Source organism: Brienomyrus brachyistius, chromosome 2 (assembly GCF_023856365.1).
Source record: "Brienomyrus brachyistius isolate T26 chromosome 2, BBRACH_0.4, whole genome shotgun sequence".
Classification (NCBI taxonomy): domain Eukaryota; kingdom Metazoa; phylum Chordata; class Actinopteri; order Osteoglossiformes; family Mormyridae; genus Brienomyrus; species Brienomyrus brachyistius.
The window spans coordinates 13700554-13716372 of NC_064534.1; the positions used below are offsets into that span (position 1 = coordinate 13700554).

The 15819-nt window shown below is 43.0% G+C and overlaps 2 protein-coding genes across 3 annotated transcripts in view; one reads left to right on the top strand and one right to left on the bottom strand.

Annotated features, from left to right (window-relative positions):
* The window catches only part of tcf7l1b (transcription factor 7 like 1b), a 611697-nt gene that overhangs the window by 270661 nt on the left and 325217 nt on the right, over positions 1 to 15819 (top strand). The window lies entirely within an intron of this gene.
* On the bottom strand, positions 5355 to 15408 carry entpd4 (ectonucleoside triphosphate diphosphohydrolase 4). 2 transcript variants are annotated; one of them, XM_048980048.1, is made up of 13 exons: positions 15259 to 15408; positions 14327 to 14473; positions 13973 to 14170; positions 13285 to 13490; positions 12727 to 12877; positions 12026 to 12129; positions 11775 to 11834; positions 9928 to 10058; positions 9100 to 9266; positions 8101 to 8425; positions 7797 to 7882; positions 7541 to 7702; positions 5355 to 7335 (listed from the first exon to the last, which is right to left on the bottom strand). In XM_048980048.1, the coding sequence occupies exons 2-13, from the start codon at positions 14332 to 14334 to the stop codon at positions 7083 to 7085; spliced, it is 1851 nt and encodes a 616-aa protein (XP_048836005.1). In that variant the 5' UTR covers positions 14335 to 14473; positions 15259 to 15408; the 3' UTR covers positions 5355 to 7082. The 2 variants fall into 2 exon arrangements, with proteins under 2 accessions (XP_048836005.1, XP_048836004.1); XM_048980047.1 differs by having other exon boundaries at positions 9904 to 10058.

The window sequence follows — 15819 nt, forward strand, 5'->3', positions numbered from 1 at the left end:
TAATTAATTCCTTTTCTTGGACTATCTACACTTATTCTGATAAAATTAGATTACCACATACTTTAAAACTGATAACCATAATAGTGTTTACTTTCATAGTGGTGATATGCTAACAGTTAGACCACAATCACATGCAGTTGTACAGGCTGACAGTATCTGCGCTTGGCCTTAAAGCTCATTTTGCTATTTGAGCTGTTTATTGAATAGCTGACTGATATTTTGCATTCATCCTGCTGCACATCGGCCACTGTGTTATTCTCTCAGGATGCTAGTTTTCTGTTTTTTTTCCCACCTTAAGACTTGCCACCTTATTCACTTTTTGAATAAGATCAAGGTTCAACAGCATAATTAGGTTACCAACCCCTTCTGTCAGTGTTTATCGGCTACGGCTAATGAATGCTTGACTAATTATGCTACTGTTGTATTGTTGCGCTACACGTTTTCTGAACTTGAAAGGAGAGAAATGAACTTTCCATATATATTTTTTGTGAAATATAATCATCAAGGGCTTGGAATGTCATCAATTATTTAGCTTTAAACACGAGTTCTTAGCATAATGGGATATTGTGCTTGACAGAGTTTCATACAGAGGTAGTAAGTAAATCTATATTACATAGCAATGCTACAATGATGAGTATATGCACTTTGCATTTGAAAATAATCTTATTCATGTCTCAAAATAAAATAAAATTAAACTATCAGCATTCTGATTTTGTTTTATTCCGCTCACTATTATGATGTAACTCGTAGAGTAGACCCTTATTTGTCTGTGTAGGATAACTGTTTAATGGGTGTAACCAGGGAGTCAACTGAACGGTGATGTATTTTAGGGAGGGTCTATAGATTAGAGGGCTGCCGTCTTCATATCAGACAACATCTGTTCATTATTGGTCTTTATCACTCAGCAGAGAAAGTCTAAGAAAAGAAGATAACGACTTCTGTTAAAGTTAACCCCAGTCCAGTTCTTTGAAACTTTTTTTCACCACTAGTGAAATCATCTTGACTCTTACAGGTGTACCGTTAGATTTGTACACCTCTGTAGCCAACTGTTCTATAGTTGCCCATCTGGTTTGGTTGTGAAACATTACATACTACAATCCTTTTACAAAATTAGCAGAAACAATAGTTGTGACATGTCAATGAACTTCTAAGGCGACTGACACAGAGGTGATTGTAAAAGTGAAGATTATTTACAACAAACCAAATCAATAAATGTAGCATTTAGAAGTGAATCAGATCTGAAAAATAATTCTCCATTAGTTGTTTATGCTAGGATTGTTTTATTCGTGATTTGGACATTTGGGTCTCATTATGGATGGTATAACATTTCAAGGTCGGGAACTGTAAAAAATAACCCCCCAGTATTACAATTGCAGGGATCAGATATATGTTACAGGAACAAACTGGGCAGACACCAAAACCCCAGCAGTGTCTCTTGACACATTTGAGATCAGTTCAGGTCTGATTATGGAGCATAATGGCGGACAGGGGAACTGGGCCTTGCATTCCTGTGGCAAGACAGCTTCAGCAGCGCCCTTGGTACATTCCTAGCTCGGATCATGGTGGCTTTCCTCTTCCAGGCATGTGACCAGCAGTCAAATGTTGCAACTTAATGCTCAAGGGTCTGAGTCTGACGGCCAGACGTCGAGGCTCGCAGAGGCCGCTGGGGGCCAACTGACCGAGACCCGCTGGACTCATATGGTCTTTCAAAGGTGATGACTGGTGCGACATCCATGTCAGATGGAGAGAATGCAGCAGTGTCAGCATCTCTTTACCACCATCAGGGGTGGCACTCTGACAAAACGCCACCTTGGGCCCCCCACCAAGAATAGCTGTTTTTTTTTCACAAGCTTTGTAAATAATTTATTTTCTAAGCCTCATCTCTTATTTGCTGGATCTTGTTGCAGTTTGAATTTCACTTAAAGATGAATTTAAACCGACTAGTGGATGGTTTTGTCCTGGTAACAGCAACAGCGATTTTAGAAAACAGCTGCTCTCCTCTGTAAGCACACAGTCATACATAAAGCTGTTTGCAGGTTCGTCATGCATCGGTTACGTTTCTCTGTGAGAAAATGGCAATACACCATGCATTAGCTCCATGCACCATCATGTATTACTGGCTTAATATTTTGTCCTTTAAAAAAATGGCTGACAGAATTCTTTTCTCTGCAAATGCATGCATTTCTTCAGCTTGTCATGGGGGCACTAACGCACATTTTCTCCTCGGTCACCAAAGCCTCTCTACCGCCCTCCGCCCAGTCTCTGACTGAGCTACTATGCTGACACCATTTTGTTTAGACCCCTTAAGATACCAGCATGCATTCCTGACATTCTGCTCCTCTTGGGCACTGTGGCCCTTGCACATGGGGTGGAGGTTAGCGGACACACCCCAGTGAAGCACCTTGAAGTGAAAAGGGGCAGGCAGGTTGTGCTGCATGCCAGGAATTGACATGGAGCCCGTTTGCCATAAATCGAGTTGTGATATAACTTGTGACGACTTGTACATGTTGTCCAAAAGGTATTTAATTAAAAACGAATAAGTAAGTGAAAACGTGCTTCTGCATGCAGTTGTAAATCCAGTTTCGGTTACTCTTCGGTGTCCCACTGGAGTGACCAGCTGTCTACTTACTGTCTGGGGGTCTCTGGCTCTCCTCACTGCATCCCAGCTAGCAAGGGTCACCAAAAGCTGTGGGAAAGCTTCTGATTCCCTCACAGGGTCTTGGAAAGAGGTTGAGGGTGCTCTTCCGGGCCAGGGGAGGGGGTCAATAACTCAGGCCAGGAAGCCTGCACACACCACCACAAACTTTTGAGTGCAACGTCACTACAGTGCCACCTGCAGGATTATATATTTTTGGTGCACCTGAGGGCGTCCTGGGAGAGTCTAATGAAGGCATTAAGTACATGAGTTATTCAATATCATTTTAAAGAACAGTAAAACCCTTAATAAATGTAAAGCTAAAATAAGGATATAATTTTAAATGTTAATCCAAGATCCCTTGATATTAAAGAATTCATGAGGACATTGAGACCGCAAGATGAAAAGGAAAGAGGGAAAATTCATAAGCTGTTCCGTTCTTGTATAACACGAGTTAATCCAGTGTGTCTAATACATAATCTCATTGGCACATTCTGGTTATACTATCACAAAGGCCCCTAAATTAGATGGTGTTTTGAGCCAAGACAGGAGATGAGGCACACATGCGGCCCTACCGCTGGAGAAAGGACAGGCAGGGAGAAGGATCTGGCCCAGTGTAATGGGGCGGTTTCTACCAGTCTCCAGTGTGTAACCCAATTCTCTGCGGATCAATGAACTCCCTGCTCATTCATGTTACCTCAACACTGGCTTAGTGTCCATCTGCTCAAGCAAAGGCATAGGAGAGACTTCAGTACCGGGGGGGAATCAACTTTCAATTTACATTTAGTTAATTTATCTGACACTTTGATCCTTTGTATCTTACAGTAGAGAGAAGGGGTTGAATCTATTACTATTTTTTTAATGTGTGGTCCCTGGGATTTGAATTCAGAACTTTTGTGTTTTTTGGGTGGGGGGAATGAAGCCAAAATTAAATGCTTAGGGGTACATGCAAGGGTACCGCTAGAGATATTGAACCCAGACCAATCCGATTATGCTCCAATTTTTAGAGCCTCTGTCATTTGGGGTCCTTGGAATCATCGTAACTTTACTCACCTCCACACCCCCGTCCCTACAGTCCTGTGTTGAGGGAACGACAGGAAATCCCTGAGGGGAAAATGGGGGGGCGACAACAGAAGAAATTCAAAAGAAAACAACTTTATTGGCAAACCTTCCCGCGTGGCTTGTTACGGATCTGGACTCTGTCAGGGCCAGCTGAACTTAAAGGGGATCCCTCCTGGGGAAGGACCCAGCCCTGTCAACAGCATCCGTCAGCGGCTTCTGAGGCCCCGGGCCAAGACGGCGTCTCCTACAACAAAGGCCACCCAGGAGCTCCCAGACGAGCCGGGTCACGCAAACGCCACCCCCAACGAGGAGGACGAGGGAGACGAGGGGGACGAGGGGGACGGTCACTCCACTCAGCCACAATGATGGCGAGAGGTCCGTTTGCCATTGGCTGTGGCTGATTGACGTCTTTACCGTGCCACTGGTGGGGGGGGGGAGCACGTAAAGTCCAGCACTCACAGACATAAAGCTCTGTGTCCATTTACTCAGCATTACGAACTGGTCTTTTGCAAAAACCCCTGACACTTTACACCCAATGTCTCTCAAAACCTAACATTTTAAAAAGAGCCCTAATTTGGTGATTTTTCAAGCAAAGTACGGGAAGGTTGTTTATAATTTATTCACTACGTTATTCATAGTAATGACATTATTTCTGTGTACTGTGGTGTCCAATTAAAAGTAGTGTTTTATAAAAGCACTGCCTAAATTCCAGGAAAAAGGATTTTTTTGAAACCATGAAAAATATCGTTCATTTCAAAATGTGTTTCTGGGTTTTTTTTTTATCTGCCAGTGGTATTTTATGGTGCATTTTAGGAGTGGAGTCAAGTGACAGTCAGATAGCTGCTGGTCATAACTATACAGGCGGGCTGCTTGTTTGTTTTGTAACCGAGTATGGCAGTGAAAACAAAAGGAACCCGATCTTCAGAGCCCCCCAACCCCCCAGGAACACAAGACAACACAACGCACATTCGTTATCTCCCGAAGAAAGTCGTCTACTCCTGCCATTCTCATTTTGTTATAATTCTACCAAACTCAACATTAAAGCTAAACCACAAACTATCGCAACTAATCCACTAAGGAAAACTAAGCTGATGACCACAATGTGATGTAGCATGACCAAATTAGATGTTCTCTTTAATCATAATTTATACATCCACATAGGCAATTATTAAATTATACCAAATAAAATCATCCTTAAATGAACAAATTAAACGACAGACTGGTCCTAATTCCTATATTCATCACTGACTTGATATCTTGCATCACTTTATACCCAATGGACTCAATGGTTAAGCAGTACCTAAGGGTAATAATACATATTACTACACAGCTATTAATGGCACTCAGCCACATAAAATACTTTCTCTCCACAAACATTTTCCCAACAATGACCACCTATATGACCACCTAATGACAACGCTAAAACAAAACCAGAAATATGCACCGAATCCAGTTAAATGTTTTAATGTCAACTGGATTCTTAAGTCTGAATAAAAAAAAAAAAACAATGCATAATCTTTTAAGTGTCAGCTAGTTGAAATTAAGCTAAAAACTATTCCTTATCAGAAGGAGCTAGTTTAATTAAGGTCTAAGACGTTTTGACAAGTGCTTTGTGTACGTTTAGGTAAAAATGGGAGGAAAAAACAATCTGCAACCCTTTCTCTGAACATTTAATGCCTTCGCGGGTATCAGTCAGTCAGCTGTACGCTGAAACAAGGCAAAAATATGGCAGATTCGGTCCAGATTAGGAGAATCTTTATCCATCTTTTAAGCCCAGGGAGAGCCTGGAGCAGATAACAGTCTGTCACAGGTCACACAGTCATACATGGAGTCATACCAGGCAATGCGAGAAACCAGTGGGAAAAAGAGAGAGACATCATTGAATGTTTTATATAATATTTCACATCCACAAAGTTCTCAAAAAAAATCTATACATTGACACATTTCTCCGTGCAAATAAGGAATCATTCTCTGTACACAGAAATATTGCATATTACCTGCTTCAAGATCCATACGCATCACATAACAGTGACATGACAAGTTCTTTTAAAAAAAAAAAAAAAAAACCCAATAGCTATCAGTGATTTCAGGGATTAAGCACTTTTAAGGAGTCCAGCCAAGGGGATCAGTATCTGCGGCAGCGGACAGGAAATGCAGAAGGGCCACCCACCGAACTCCCAAAGGAGATTTGGCTGAATGGTATCGTATCTTATCCAGTCACTGGTTTAGACAGTAACTTGTCAGAAAGTTTAGACAACCTACAAAATAAATAAAATACTTAAAAAAAAAAAATAAATACTCTAAAACTCAAACTCATAAGGTGTTTGAGTTACTCCTCCTGGTTCAGATGGGAGCTCTCAATCAGGCTGCTCTTTTATAAAGCTAAAAATAAAAACACAGTAAAATTAAAAGTGAAAAGGCGATGAGGACCCCAAAACACCCCCTCTTCATTAGCAAATGAGGCGTGAACATCTAAAACAGACATCAAATCACAGCATCTACAATCACGGGTCTTCCTGTCGCGTACATAAATAGGTTTTGTCTTACTGGATGTATACCCACAATGCTTTTAGCACAACCTGATTTGAATTTTGATTCAAGATCTCCCATCACAACACATGTCCACAGTATGGGAGGAGAGATTAAAGTTGGAGACAGACTCCAACAATGATCGCACACATACACATACACATACACACATACATACATACACCTGTAGTAATACAGATTATCCTTATTTGCTCTTTGTTTCAAATGTGCAAAACTGCACAAAAAAAAAAAACAAAAATGCCGCAAAATGCTCTGTGCAAACTGGCTTCCTGCTGCCATACAAGGAGAAGACTCCAACCGTAACCCTGGACACAAACACCCGGCCATGTGTGGACCTCTGCTTGTGTGCACATCGTACTACAAAAACATTTAGCAGCAACATTTTTCAAGCTTCTGGGTTCAACATTTCTATGCTGTGGCTACATCGACTCGGAAGGGCTGGATGCCCCCATCCACCGACAAAGCTCCTATGGTCATGTGATCTGTGCCGATTGTTCGACACGCTTCTGCGGCACGGACAACGGCACCCACAGGTGTTCGCCTCCAGAGGCGCTCAAGACAGACATGTTCACTTTTACAAAAGGAAGAAAGGGGGATGAGGAGTTTAGCTCAGACTGATGTGCTGCCCCAAAGCCACCCAGAGGGGTGACTGAGTTCTGAACGGCTTTCCCAACAAGGTCAACCGCTGCTCAGATTGCATATCCAAAATTCCCATGATGCCTCAGAGACTAAGCAGGCCTCCTAATTTCAACCCTTTAAAGAAAAGAGGTATTAAGATGGAGGCTCTGCTCACATGAGGCCTGCCAGGGAAAGATGGAGGTGATGGTGATCGAGCCTAAACATTAACAGCGACGGACGAGGCACCCAGGCCCGCTTCCAACCACTGAACGGAGGAGGGGCCAGTAGAAGATGAGGCGGGGCCACGGTGGGTCATATGATGGTGAATGCGGCGCAGTCGCAGCAGGTACAGCATGATAGACAGTAGCACCACCAGGAAGCAGGCCAGGAACAGGTAGTGGTTGACGACGAAGGAGAAGCTATGGTGCCAGTGAGAGTGCGCCCCCTTCAGGCTCTCCTGCTGAATGTCCCTAAAGGGCCATTAACAGACAAAGGTTCTTTGTTACATGGGATGGAAAGTATACATATTACAGGGCCACTACCATGCATTCCAGTATGGACTGATTTGATGCTTTCTGCTGCCATTTTGGATAGTTACAGACCCATTGGTAAGAGCCAGAACTGCATTTGATCAAACCACAAAAACAGAACTGGGTAATTAATATACTAGGATACCTCAAAGGCAGGAATCGAGTTCGGTACAGGATGGCGCCCAGCGTCCACTGCACCTCCTTCTCGTAAACCAGCAGGGCTGTCTTCAGGTTCCCATAGTTCATGGGGAAGGAGAAGCCGGAGTGGAACACCTCATACATCCAGGCGGACTTGAAACATTGGTACCTGCAGCGTGGGCAGGACAATAGCAACCTCTGAGTGATACTTTGAGGGCGGGATAATGGACGCACAGGAATGGTCAGGTCCTGAAGGAACGTACTTCAGTCTGTGAAGGTCAGCGTGGGAGGCGTAGAGGCCGCGGTCAAAGCGCTCCTTCAGGGTCCGCCACTGGGTGGCGCAATAGCCCTACATAGGAACAGCAAAAAAAAATACAAGCTTCCATCAGCCCGTCTCCTGCTTCAAAAGTCAGGTCTTAAGGTAATGAGAAGGCACCAGCTTTGGAGAAAATACTCTAGATCTCACATATGATCCTTGTAACCTGTTGCATGGGACATGTTCCCTGCGTTGCGACGTGTGAGATTACGCAGTAAATGCAGTGTGATGTGATCGAGAGGCTGGCTCACCCCAGCTGCCCGGGTGTACTTGGTGGCGTTATAGTCCCCACCCATGCGCAGAACATCTTCCGTGCAGTAGTAGAACTCGGAGAAGCCGTAGAACTGGCTGTTGCGGTAGTCTATGGGAGGCTGGTAGACGCCATTGAGGGATGACTGCGTCTCGTTGGTGCGGTTGAGGAAGGGCTGCAGTAGCAGCCGGCAGCGGTCAAAGTCGCCCGTGCCCCGGAGGTGTACTGTGTGGCCTGCGGGGCCCACCTCGTCCTGCAGGTCCTGGGGGAGGCAGGGGTCCAGGACAGGCACCTCCGCAGACTCCCCGAGGTGCTGCCCAGTAAGCCTAGGTGCACAGAGGGAGGGATGGGAGGTGAGCAGCAACTCGCTTCAATAGGAGTGATTCTTCTCACCTGCAATACTAAACCCTCACCCCGCAGCCATCCTCCAATGAGCATGAGCCTTGGCATGCCTGCTGCTGCTCTCATTGTTGAATATACACTGTAGGGCTGTGTGTGGTTCAGCAGGTTAGGACACGGGATCAAATCCCATGGCCAGGAAAGTGATGCCACCGTTGGGCCCTTAAGCAAAGCCTTTAACCCTAACTGTGGCAAGGGTGCTAGATGCTGACTGACCCTGTAATCTGACCCCAAATATCAGTATACATGTATGTGCGTCTCATGAAGAGCGAACATGGGCTATGTGACAGCTACTGAATTTGAGTTGAATTTACTTCCCCACAATAAAGTTCTAAAAAATCTCTAGTTTATGTTAACCTGTCCTAATCCCCCAATTGAAAACTCTCATCCAAAATTTTTGGCTCCCAAGTCTTGCAGAATCATTGATATAAAAGGATTCATGCATCGGACCATTAGCTACTGTCCGTAAATATTACAAAACATGCACTTAGCATCTATTGCTAACCAATAACACAACAAACAGATTACAAACAGAAGGTATAACAAACAGATTACAGCCTTGTCGGCCTGTTAGCTACCAGCACAGGGAGACCAGTCTCACTTGTTGTGCAGCAGAGTCCTGCTAACGACGTCCTCTTCATAACGCTGACGGGCCGCGTTCCCCCCAAACCCCAGGAAGGTGGAGACGTACACCCGATAGACGTGCTCAGTGCGATGGGCATCGCAGCCCAGGTTGAACTCCGCCAGTAGGTTCTTCGCCACTTCCTCCTACGGGACACTTTGACATGAGCCAGAGAAAAGGAGGACAGAACTCCAGCCCCTTCACGCATCCATGGCACTAGTTCGCATCGGGCCGCAAATCATGCCAAATGCTGCCAGTAAGCAGGCCAGAAAAGGGGAGAAGGGCGCCTACTTGAATTAGCAGCAGTTATGCAAATTACGCAAAAAGCAGAGCTAAACTCAAAGCTGAAACCCCCTACAGATGTTACCACATGGACGAAACTATATAACGTGCTGCCAAGATGAATGTGCTCCAGCCTGCCTGCCACCCCTCAGAGAAGAGGGAGAGGAGTGAAGAAACATCCAAGATTAGTATCTTAGCATCTAGAGCTGAACAGGTCACACCAAGTGGCTCTCAGCAAGCTGTGGAGTGTGATCTAAAGGCAGCCTTCATTGCAAGTCAGGACACTCCAGATTACACATAGTGCTATGCAGTTTTTGAATGAAGCGGCAGGCTTTAAAAAAAGTCCATAATGTACAGAAAGGACTTTGCCTTGAGAAATTGGGGCATGGGGGAGAAAAGTGAGTTGGTTAAGTGTGGGGGGGGGGGGGGGGCAAGAAACAGCTGAAAGCAACAAAACCCAAAGAGAACACAAAAGAAAGGAAAATTCCTGTGGATAATAACCTGCTGTGGAGAAGCAAAGCTTACAGTTTTGGGCACTTCGTACGCTATCTGCGTGGACACGCCGCCCATGTCCAGCACGCCGGCTGTCCGCTTCCTCACCAGCGCCTCCTGCTGGTCGCCACCGGGGACCTGCACCTCAACCACTGCCTCCCTCTCTAATGGGGGCGAGATAGCAAAAAGTACATAAAGCAGACAGATAGACGGTGCTTCCTCACTACATCAGAAGGTGTTTAAATAAATGTCAAAACAAGAGAGGAAGAAAAAAAAGCAGTACAGCAAACACGTCCTACATCCACGTGAACCATTTCTTTGTTTAGCATACCGTTCCAAAGGTAAAGGATGGAGAAGAGGGAGACTGAAACAGTACTCATTCATCACAAAATCACTTCCAACACAACCAAAGTTTCCAAAGTTTTAAACTAATGCAGAAAAACATTGCAGACGGTTTCACTGCATCACACTCATTCATATAAAAAAGTACTAGATTAGAAATGAACCTAAATAAGACTGGTCAACATGGAAGTACTTCAAGCTTTTGTTTCACATTTCCCCTCCCAGGAGCACACTGCACAGGCCTACAGAATGAGCTACACGACCATGAGCAAGAGCTGCACTGGAAAAGAAAAATCAGCAGGAAAAGTAATAAGAGAAACTGGACAGTAATCCAGCTGGCCTGGCAAGGGCATCTTAGTTAGTCTCCGTAAAAAGCAGGAGGGCTGCAGGGTTAGTAATGGCATACAAAAGAATTTAACACGACACTATATTTAAACATTTGATCTCATTATTATTTTCACAGCTTAGTCCAAGGAAAAAGAGAGGTTTATGCTATAAGGCTTGATATCAGTAGCTCTCAGCCATAATGCTGATGACTTGTGTTCTAGCCAACCTGAGTTAATGAAGCTTGACTGGGCAGTAATATAATAATGATGAAGACCAGGGATTGCTAATGCTTTCTCTGGAGACCGATTATGTGTAGTGATCTGTATTGTCAATAAGTTGATTAAAGAAATCCAAGTTGACATGGCTGCCGGTTACTGGACTGTACCCAAACGTTTATAGTATCTCAGGGCCAGTTCATGCTCAATGCTTACAATGTGTATCCTTATGTGTGCTGTCACTACGCAAGCTGTGCTGCTGCTCATACTTGCCTGCGTAGTTTGTGTCAATATGGAGGAATAAAAGTTAAGTCCACCAGGGGGCAGTGCAAGAAATCAGAGTTTACAAGTCTTACTTGTATGCATGACGTTGCGGCCTGAAATGTTTTACACTCACTGCTTGCACAAGTCACCAAAGATAAATATCAATGACAAGCAAAGCATCATATACATATTTTTTTCTTGTATGATTTATTCATTAAAAATGGATTTCGGTTTTCAGTCCATTAAGTTTGTCACCTTTTTTCATGTTCTGAATCTATTTAAGAAGAGTCCTAAGGAAATTTTAAGCAAAACGGAGTCATGGAGTAAAGAAACAAAGACTTGAATTACATAGTGATAATTATCAATAACAACTGATAATGCCAAGCCCTAATATACACGCAATAAACAGGATGGAAGTACAAAGTTATTCAATTCAGGATGAAAATCATTCAAGTAAATTTTAACCAGTTACTACACAGCATTAATATGAAATTTAACAGATTACACAATTCTCTGTCAAAATATTAATACGGTGTCATATGTAGGAGTAAAACCATCCTATTATCATACTGATTAAAAAAAAAGAACCCAATTTACAATTAAAATTCAATAATGTTCAACAACCTGCTCACATATATTGCTTAATTAAGCCTATTCAAAGACTGCTGCTTAAAAATATGCAAATTATATACACAAGCCCACAAATAAGATCTACTGATGATGGATTCTTACCGTCGTCCACGTGATCAAATCTTCCAAGGACAAAGTTGATGCCAATCCATGCATAGACTCCTGAACAGAGGAGAAAATGAAGAAATTACGCTAAAGGCTATCGCCCAGCCTATATTAAACCCAAACAGATTTCAAAAGAGGAGTTTGCTGTATACAGCGCTCTCTGACAAACAGGAATGTGGTAGGAAGGCAGATTCACAGCCAGCACGGCTTCTCGTTCCTCCCCTCGCCAAAGGCCAAAGTGCACTCACCCTCTTGCTTGCCAGAAATGACCTCCACGTGGGAGTCTGAGAAGAGGAAGTTGAAGTGCACAGGTATATCAGTGCGCAGGTCCTCCAGCAGCGCCTCCTGCTGGCTGCAAACAGCAAACACACTGATTACGGGGGATGCAAGACGCATACAACTCAGACATATGAACGATAAAGTCCAGTGAAGGAATTAACTGCACATTTCTTTCCACACCTTATCAGAGATAAACTGCCACTGTAGAGGAAATCAGTGACACAGGTAGCAAGTAAATATTTCAAGACTGATTCACCAAAAAATACAATAGCTCTTTTCTAAAAAGTACTTCTGTATTATAAAATCAACAAAAATATAGAGTTGTAACATATAAGAAAAGGCATTCTCTACCTCAACATGAGATAATAATCATCAGTGTTGAGCATTTCAGGTCCAGAAACTAGAAATCCAAACCAAGATTTTGTTTCTACCAACCAATTGAGTACTTTGTGACTATGACCGTATATGCTCAACTGGTTGGTTGAAACAAAATCCTGGTTCGGATTTTTAGCTTCTAGACTGAAAATACCCAACACGGCTAATTGTGCTCCTTTAAATCTTTAAAAATCATAATAATAAAAATTAAAAATTGGCAAGTTTAATCATTGTATTTGACACTAACGCATGACACTAAGCTATTTCGCTACTTGATTGCCCTGAGTCCCTTTACCTTTCTGGTAACATCCTCATGCCTGCAGTGCAGAGGATGTATAGAGGTGTCTCCTGGTGTTTGCTCTTGGGGATATGCTGGGCAGCAAAGTTTAGTAAGGGATAGATGTAGTCACTGGCCTTCTCTGGTGTTGATGACAGCTCAGAAATACCTACCGGCAGAGAGGAATACTGAGCCCAGCATGGTTGTATGTACTCCATACTATCCATTCTAAGCTACAAATAACAGAGGTGGGGACTGCAGGTCCAGAGAGCACAAATCCAGACCAAGATTTTCTTTCAACAAACCAGTTGAATACTCTTTGACTCTTTATACTCACTGGTTGGTTGAAACAAAACCTTGGTCTGGATTTGTACTCTCTGGACCTGAAATCTCCACTTCTGAATAATAGAAGACCTGAGGACATCAACAGTAGAAAGACAAAAAAATCCAAAAAGACAAGGAACTTCCCCTCTCTGGACATGTAGCCATATTCAGTGTTTCATTCATGATATCCCATGCTGTAGGTACAGTACGGAGGATGGACGCTAGGGTCTGATGGCATGTGAGACATCTCACCAGGTTTTATCTTCATGACTACGGGCTTCCTGTGCTGGTCCCTCATCTGGCGGATGTCAAGGAGGTCGTGAGGGTTGCCGTTGTGCCTAGGCCAGCAGTACACGAACACCCGCGAGCCGCTACTGCCGCAGTCGATGACGATGCCATAGTTCAGGTTGGGGTTGCTTGTGTCCGTGGCGTCCACATCGGTTACGCGGACCAGATGCCTGGGTTTTGTGTAATAAGTCAGGGCATGAGAAGTCTAACCCTAGTCTGAGATGTTTTCAAAAGAATCAGCCTAAGCAGTCATCTGTAATAAAATGCTTCAGTGAACAACCTACAGACTCCAGGGGGGCTTTTTCTTTTAATGCATCAATAAATTACTTAAAATGTATCTTTTCTATAAATGCATATAAATTAATTTACAATCTAAATGTGTATCTATGGATTTTTAATAATAATAAAAAAAAGAGAGTAAATATTCCCATTCAGTATTCTGGGTATTAAAATTGTATTGAAATTCTTGCAGGGTAAACACCATGCCATGGGCAGCACAGTGAGAACCTTGAAAGGTCAAACACAGGCATGGGTGTGAGCCGAACTTGAAAGAAAACAAAAAAAAAAAACAAGAGTCTCTATTCTGAGATATAGGCTGGAGTGTTCTATAGAATTATAATAATGATTTGTGACCAATATCATTTAAGACAACCTGTGGAAGGGCTTGTCTTCTCCGTTCCAGTTGTACTGACCCCAGCCCAGCACCACCAAAAGGTACATCAAACCAATTATGCCAACGAACAGGCCCAGGAACAGCAACTGTCTGAGTGAGGGCAATAGGAGCCGGGGGAAGCCCACTGGAGACAGGCTGAAGTGCCAGGAGGCGGGGAACAGGCAGGAGAAACTGATTCTGGGGGTATACAAAAGAGGGACAAATCTGCAACTTGATACTTCATTCCTGCAAATGCTAATTAGAACAGTTCAAACTTTACAGGACTTTTTATGCATGACTTCATCTCTAGTCATCAGTTTCATATACTGAAGTTCCCATTCACGACATGCTCACCTTCCCATTGCCTGACGTCACAGATCAGTCAAATTCCAGGGGCAGAAACAGGTTTCGTGAGGTCTCCATCAACGTCTTTGTGCTTGTCCGGTCCACAATGAATACAATTCCAAAGGTATCATTTTAAGCCTTTACCGTAGGACTACCCTATGAAAAAATATGCACCACTTGAGTTATTAAAAGAAAAAAAAGAGCTGGGTTAAACAGACATTTAAAAATAAAATATCCACTCTACCGACCGAAAGACTTTTAAAATTCAATTAAAAGGCTATTTTACTACTTTTCATATATTACTTCTCAGCGCGAACGTGTATTGGATGAGCGGTTATAGAAGTTGTATAGAATCCATATCTACAGTTTCACTGGATACAAGGATTCCACAAATGTTTGAGAAGTAAAAAAAAAAATGGCTAAAACTGCAGTTTTCTCCGTTGTACTTTATGAAGCTCTGCAAAGATTAACGTTAATTGGCCGTTCACACAAATATAAATACTTGCCCAATAGTTTTTCTCAGAAGATACAAATTCGAAATTGTCATTGCAGTAAAGATAATTTATTCGCCACATACAGTGAGGTTGCCAGCAAAATGTTACTGATAGAGCATATTTTAAATATGAAATTAGATAGCGAGCAGAGATAAATGGGTAAAGCAAGCTAGCTGTGGATCAGGTTGGTGACGATGTGTCAGGTCATTCCAGCAGGTTCACACGTTCAGGCGAAGCTTCCTGTACAGCGTTCAGTCAGCACAGAAGTGGCATTGCCCCGTGAAACCAACACCCTTCCACGAACCCGGTATTAGCATCCACGCCACCGTGTCTACCTCCCAACTTAACCTTTTATTCAGCTTCACAATCACACAATGTAGCCTATTCCAAGGCAACCGGCAAATACGACGCTAAACTGGATACCGTTAACAAAAGCCTATCACTCACCTATACGTAGACATCGAAGAGACAAGGAAAAATTCACACAGACATTTTAATCAATAAATCATACAGACAACTACTGAGACCACAACTGACTACCTTCGCGGTCTCGCAGCAGACAGAGAGCGTAGGTCAGAATCCGCGAGCTGCGCATGCGCATACATTCATTTCTTAATGAAACTTTATTGTTTTTTTTCGGGCTGACAATGAACACGTATTATATGACATGGAGTGACGCTTGGTGCGAATCGTTTGTACAGTATTTAGAAAAGACAGATAGTACTGAAAAGTGTTAGGACGAAAAATATAACATTAATAGATATTCTAGTGATTGTCCACACACAGAATTACCTCATGAATAAGCAGTACATTAAACATCCATACAGTTTCCAAGATGGACATAGTCGCAGGGGATAAATTACCATTGCTATTGTTATATTAATGTCAACAAAGTTATTAATAATTTATCTTCAATAATCCGTTCGTTCGTTTTAAATTATGAATCAACTCATCGGATCAGAGTTGAAGTTGCAGATAACAAAAAGTGAAAACCTTTTATATACCTTC

Coding starts and splice junctions, on each gene's coding strand:
- entpd4 (XM_048980047.1), bottom strand. Junction 9,267..9,903: donor GCTTTGCTTCTCCACAGCAG/GTTATTATCCAC, acceptor AGTGTCCCGTAG/GAGGAAGTGGCGAAGAACCT. Junction 7,703..7,796: donor GCTGACCTTCACAGACTGAA/GTACGTTCCTTC, acceptor CCCACGCTGCAG/GTACCAATGTTTCAAGTCCG.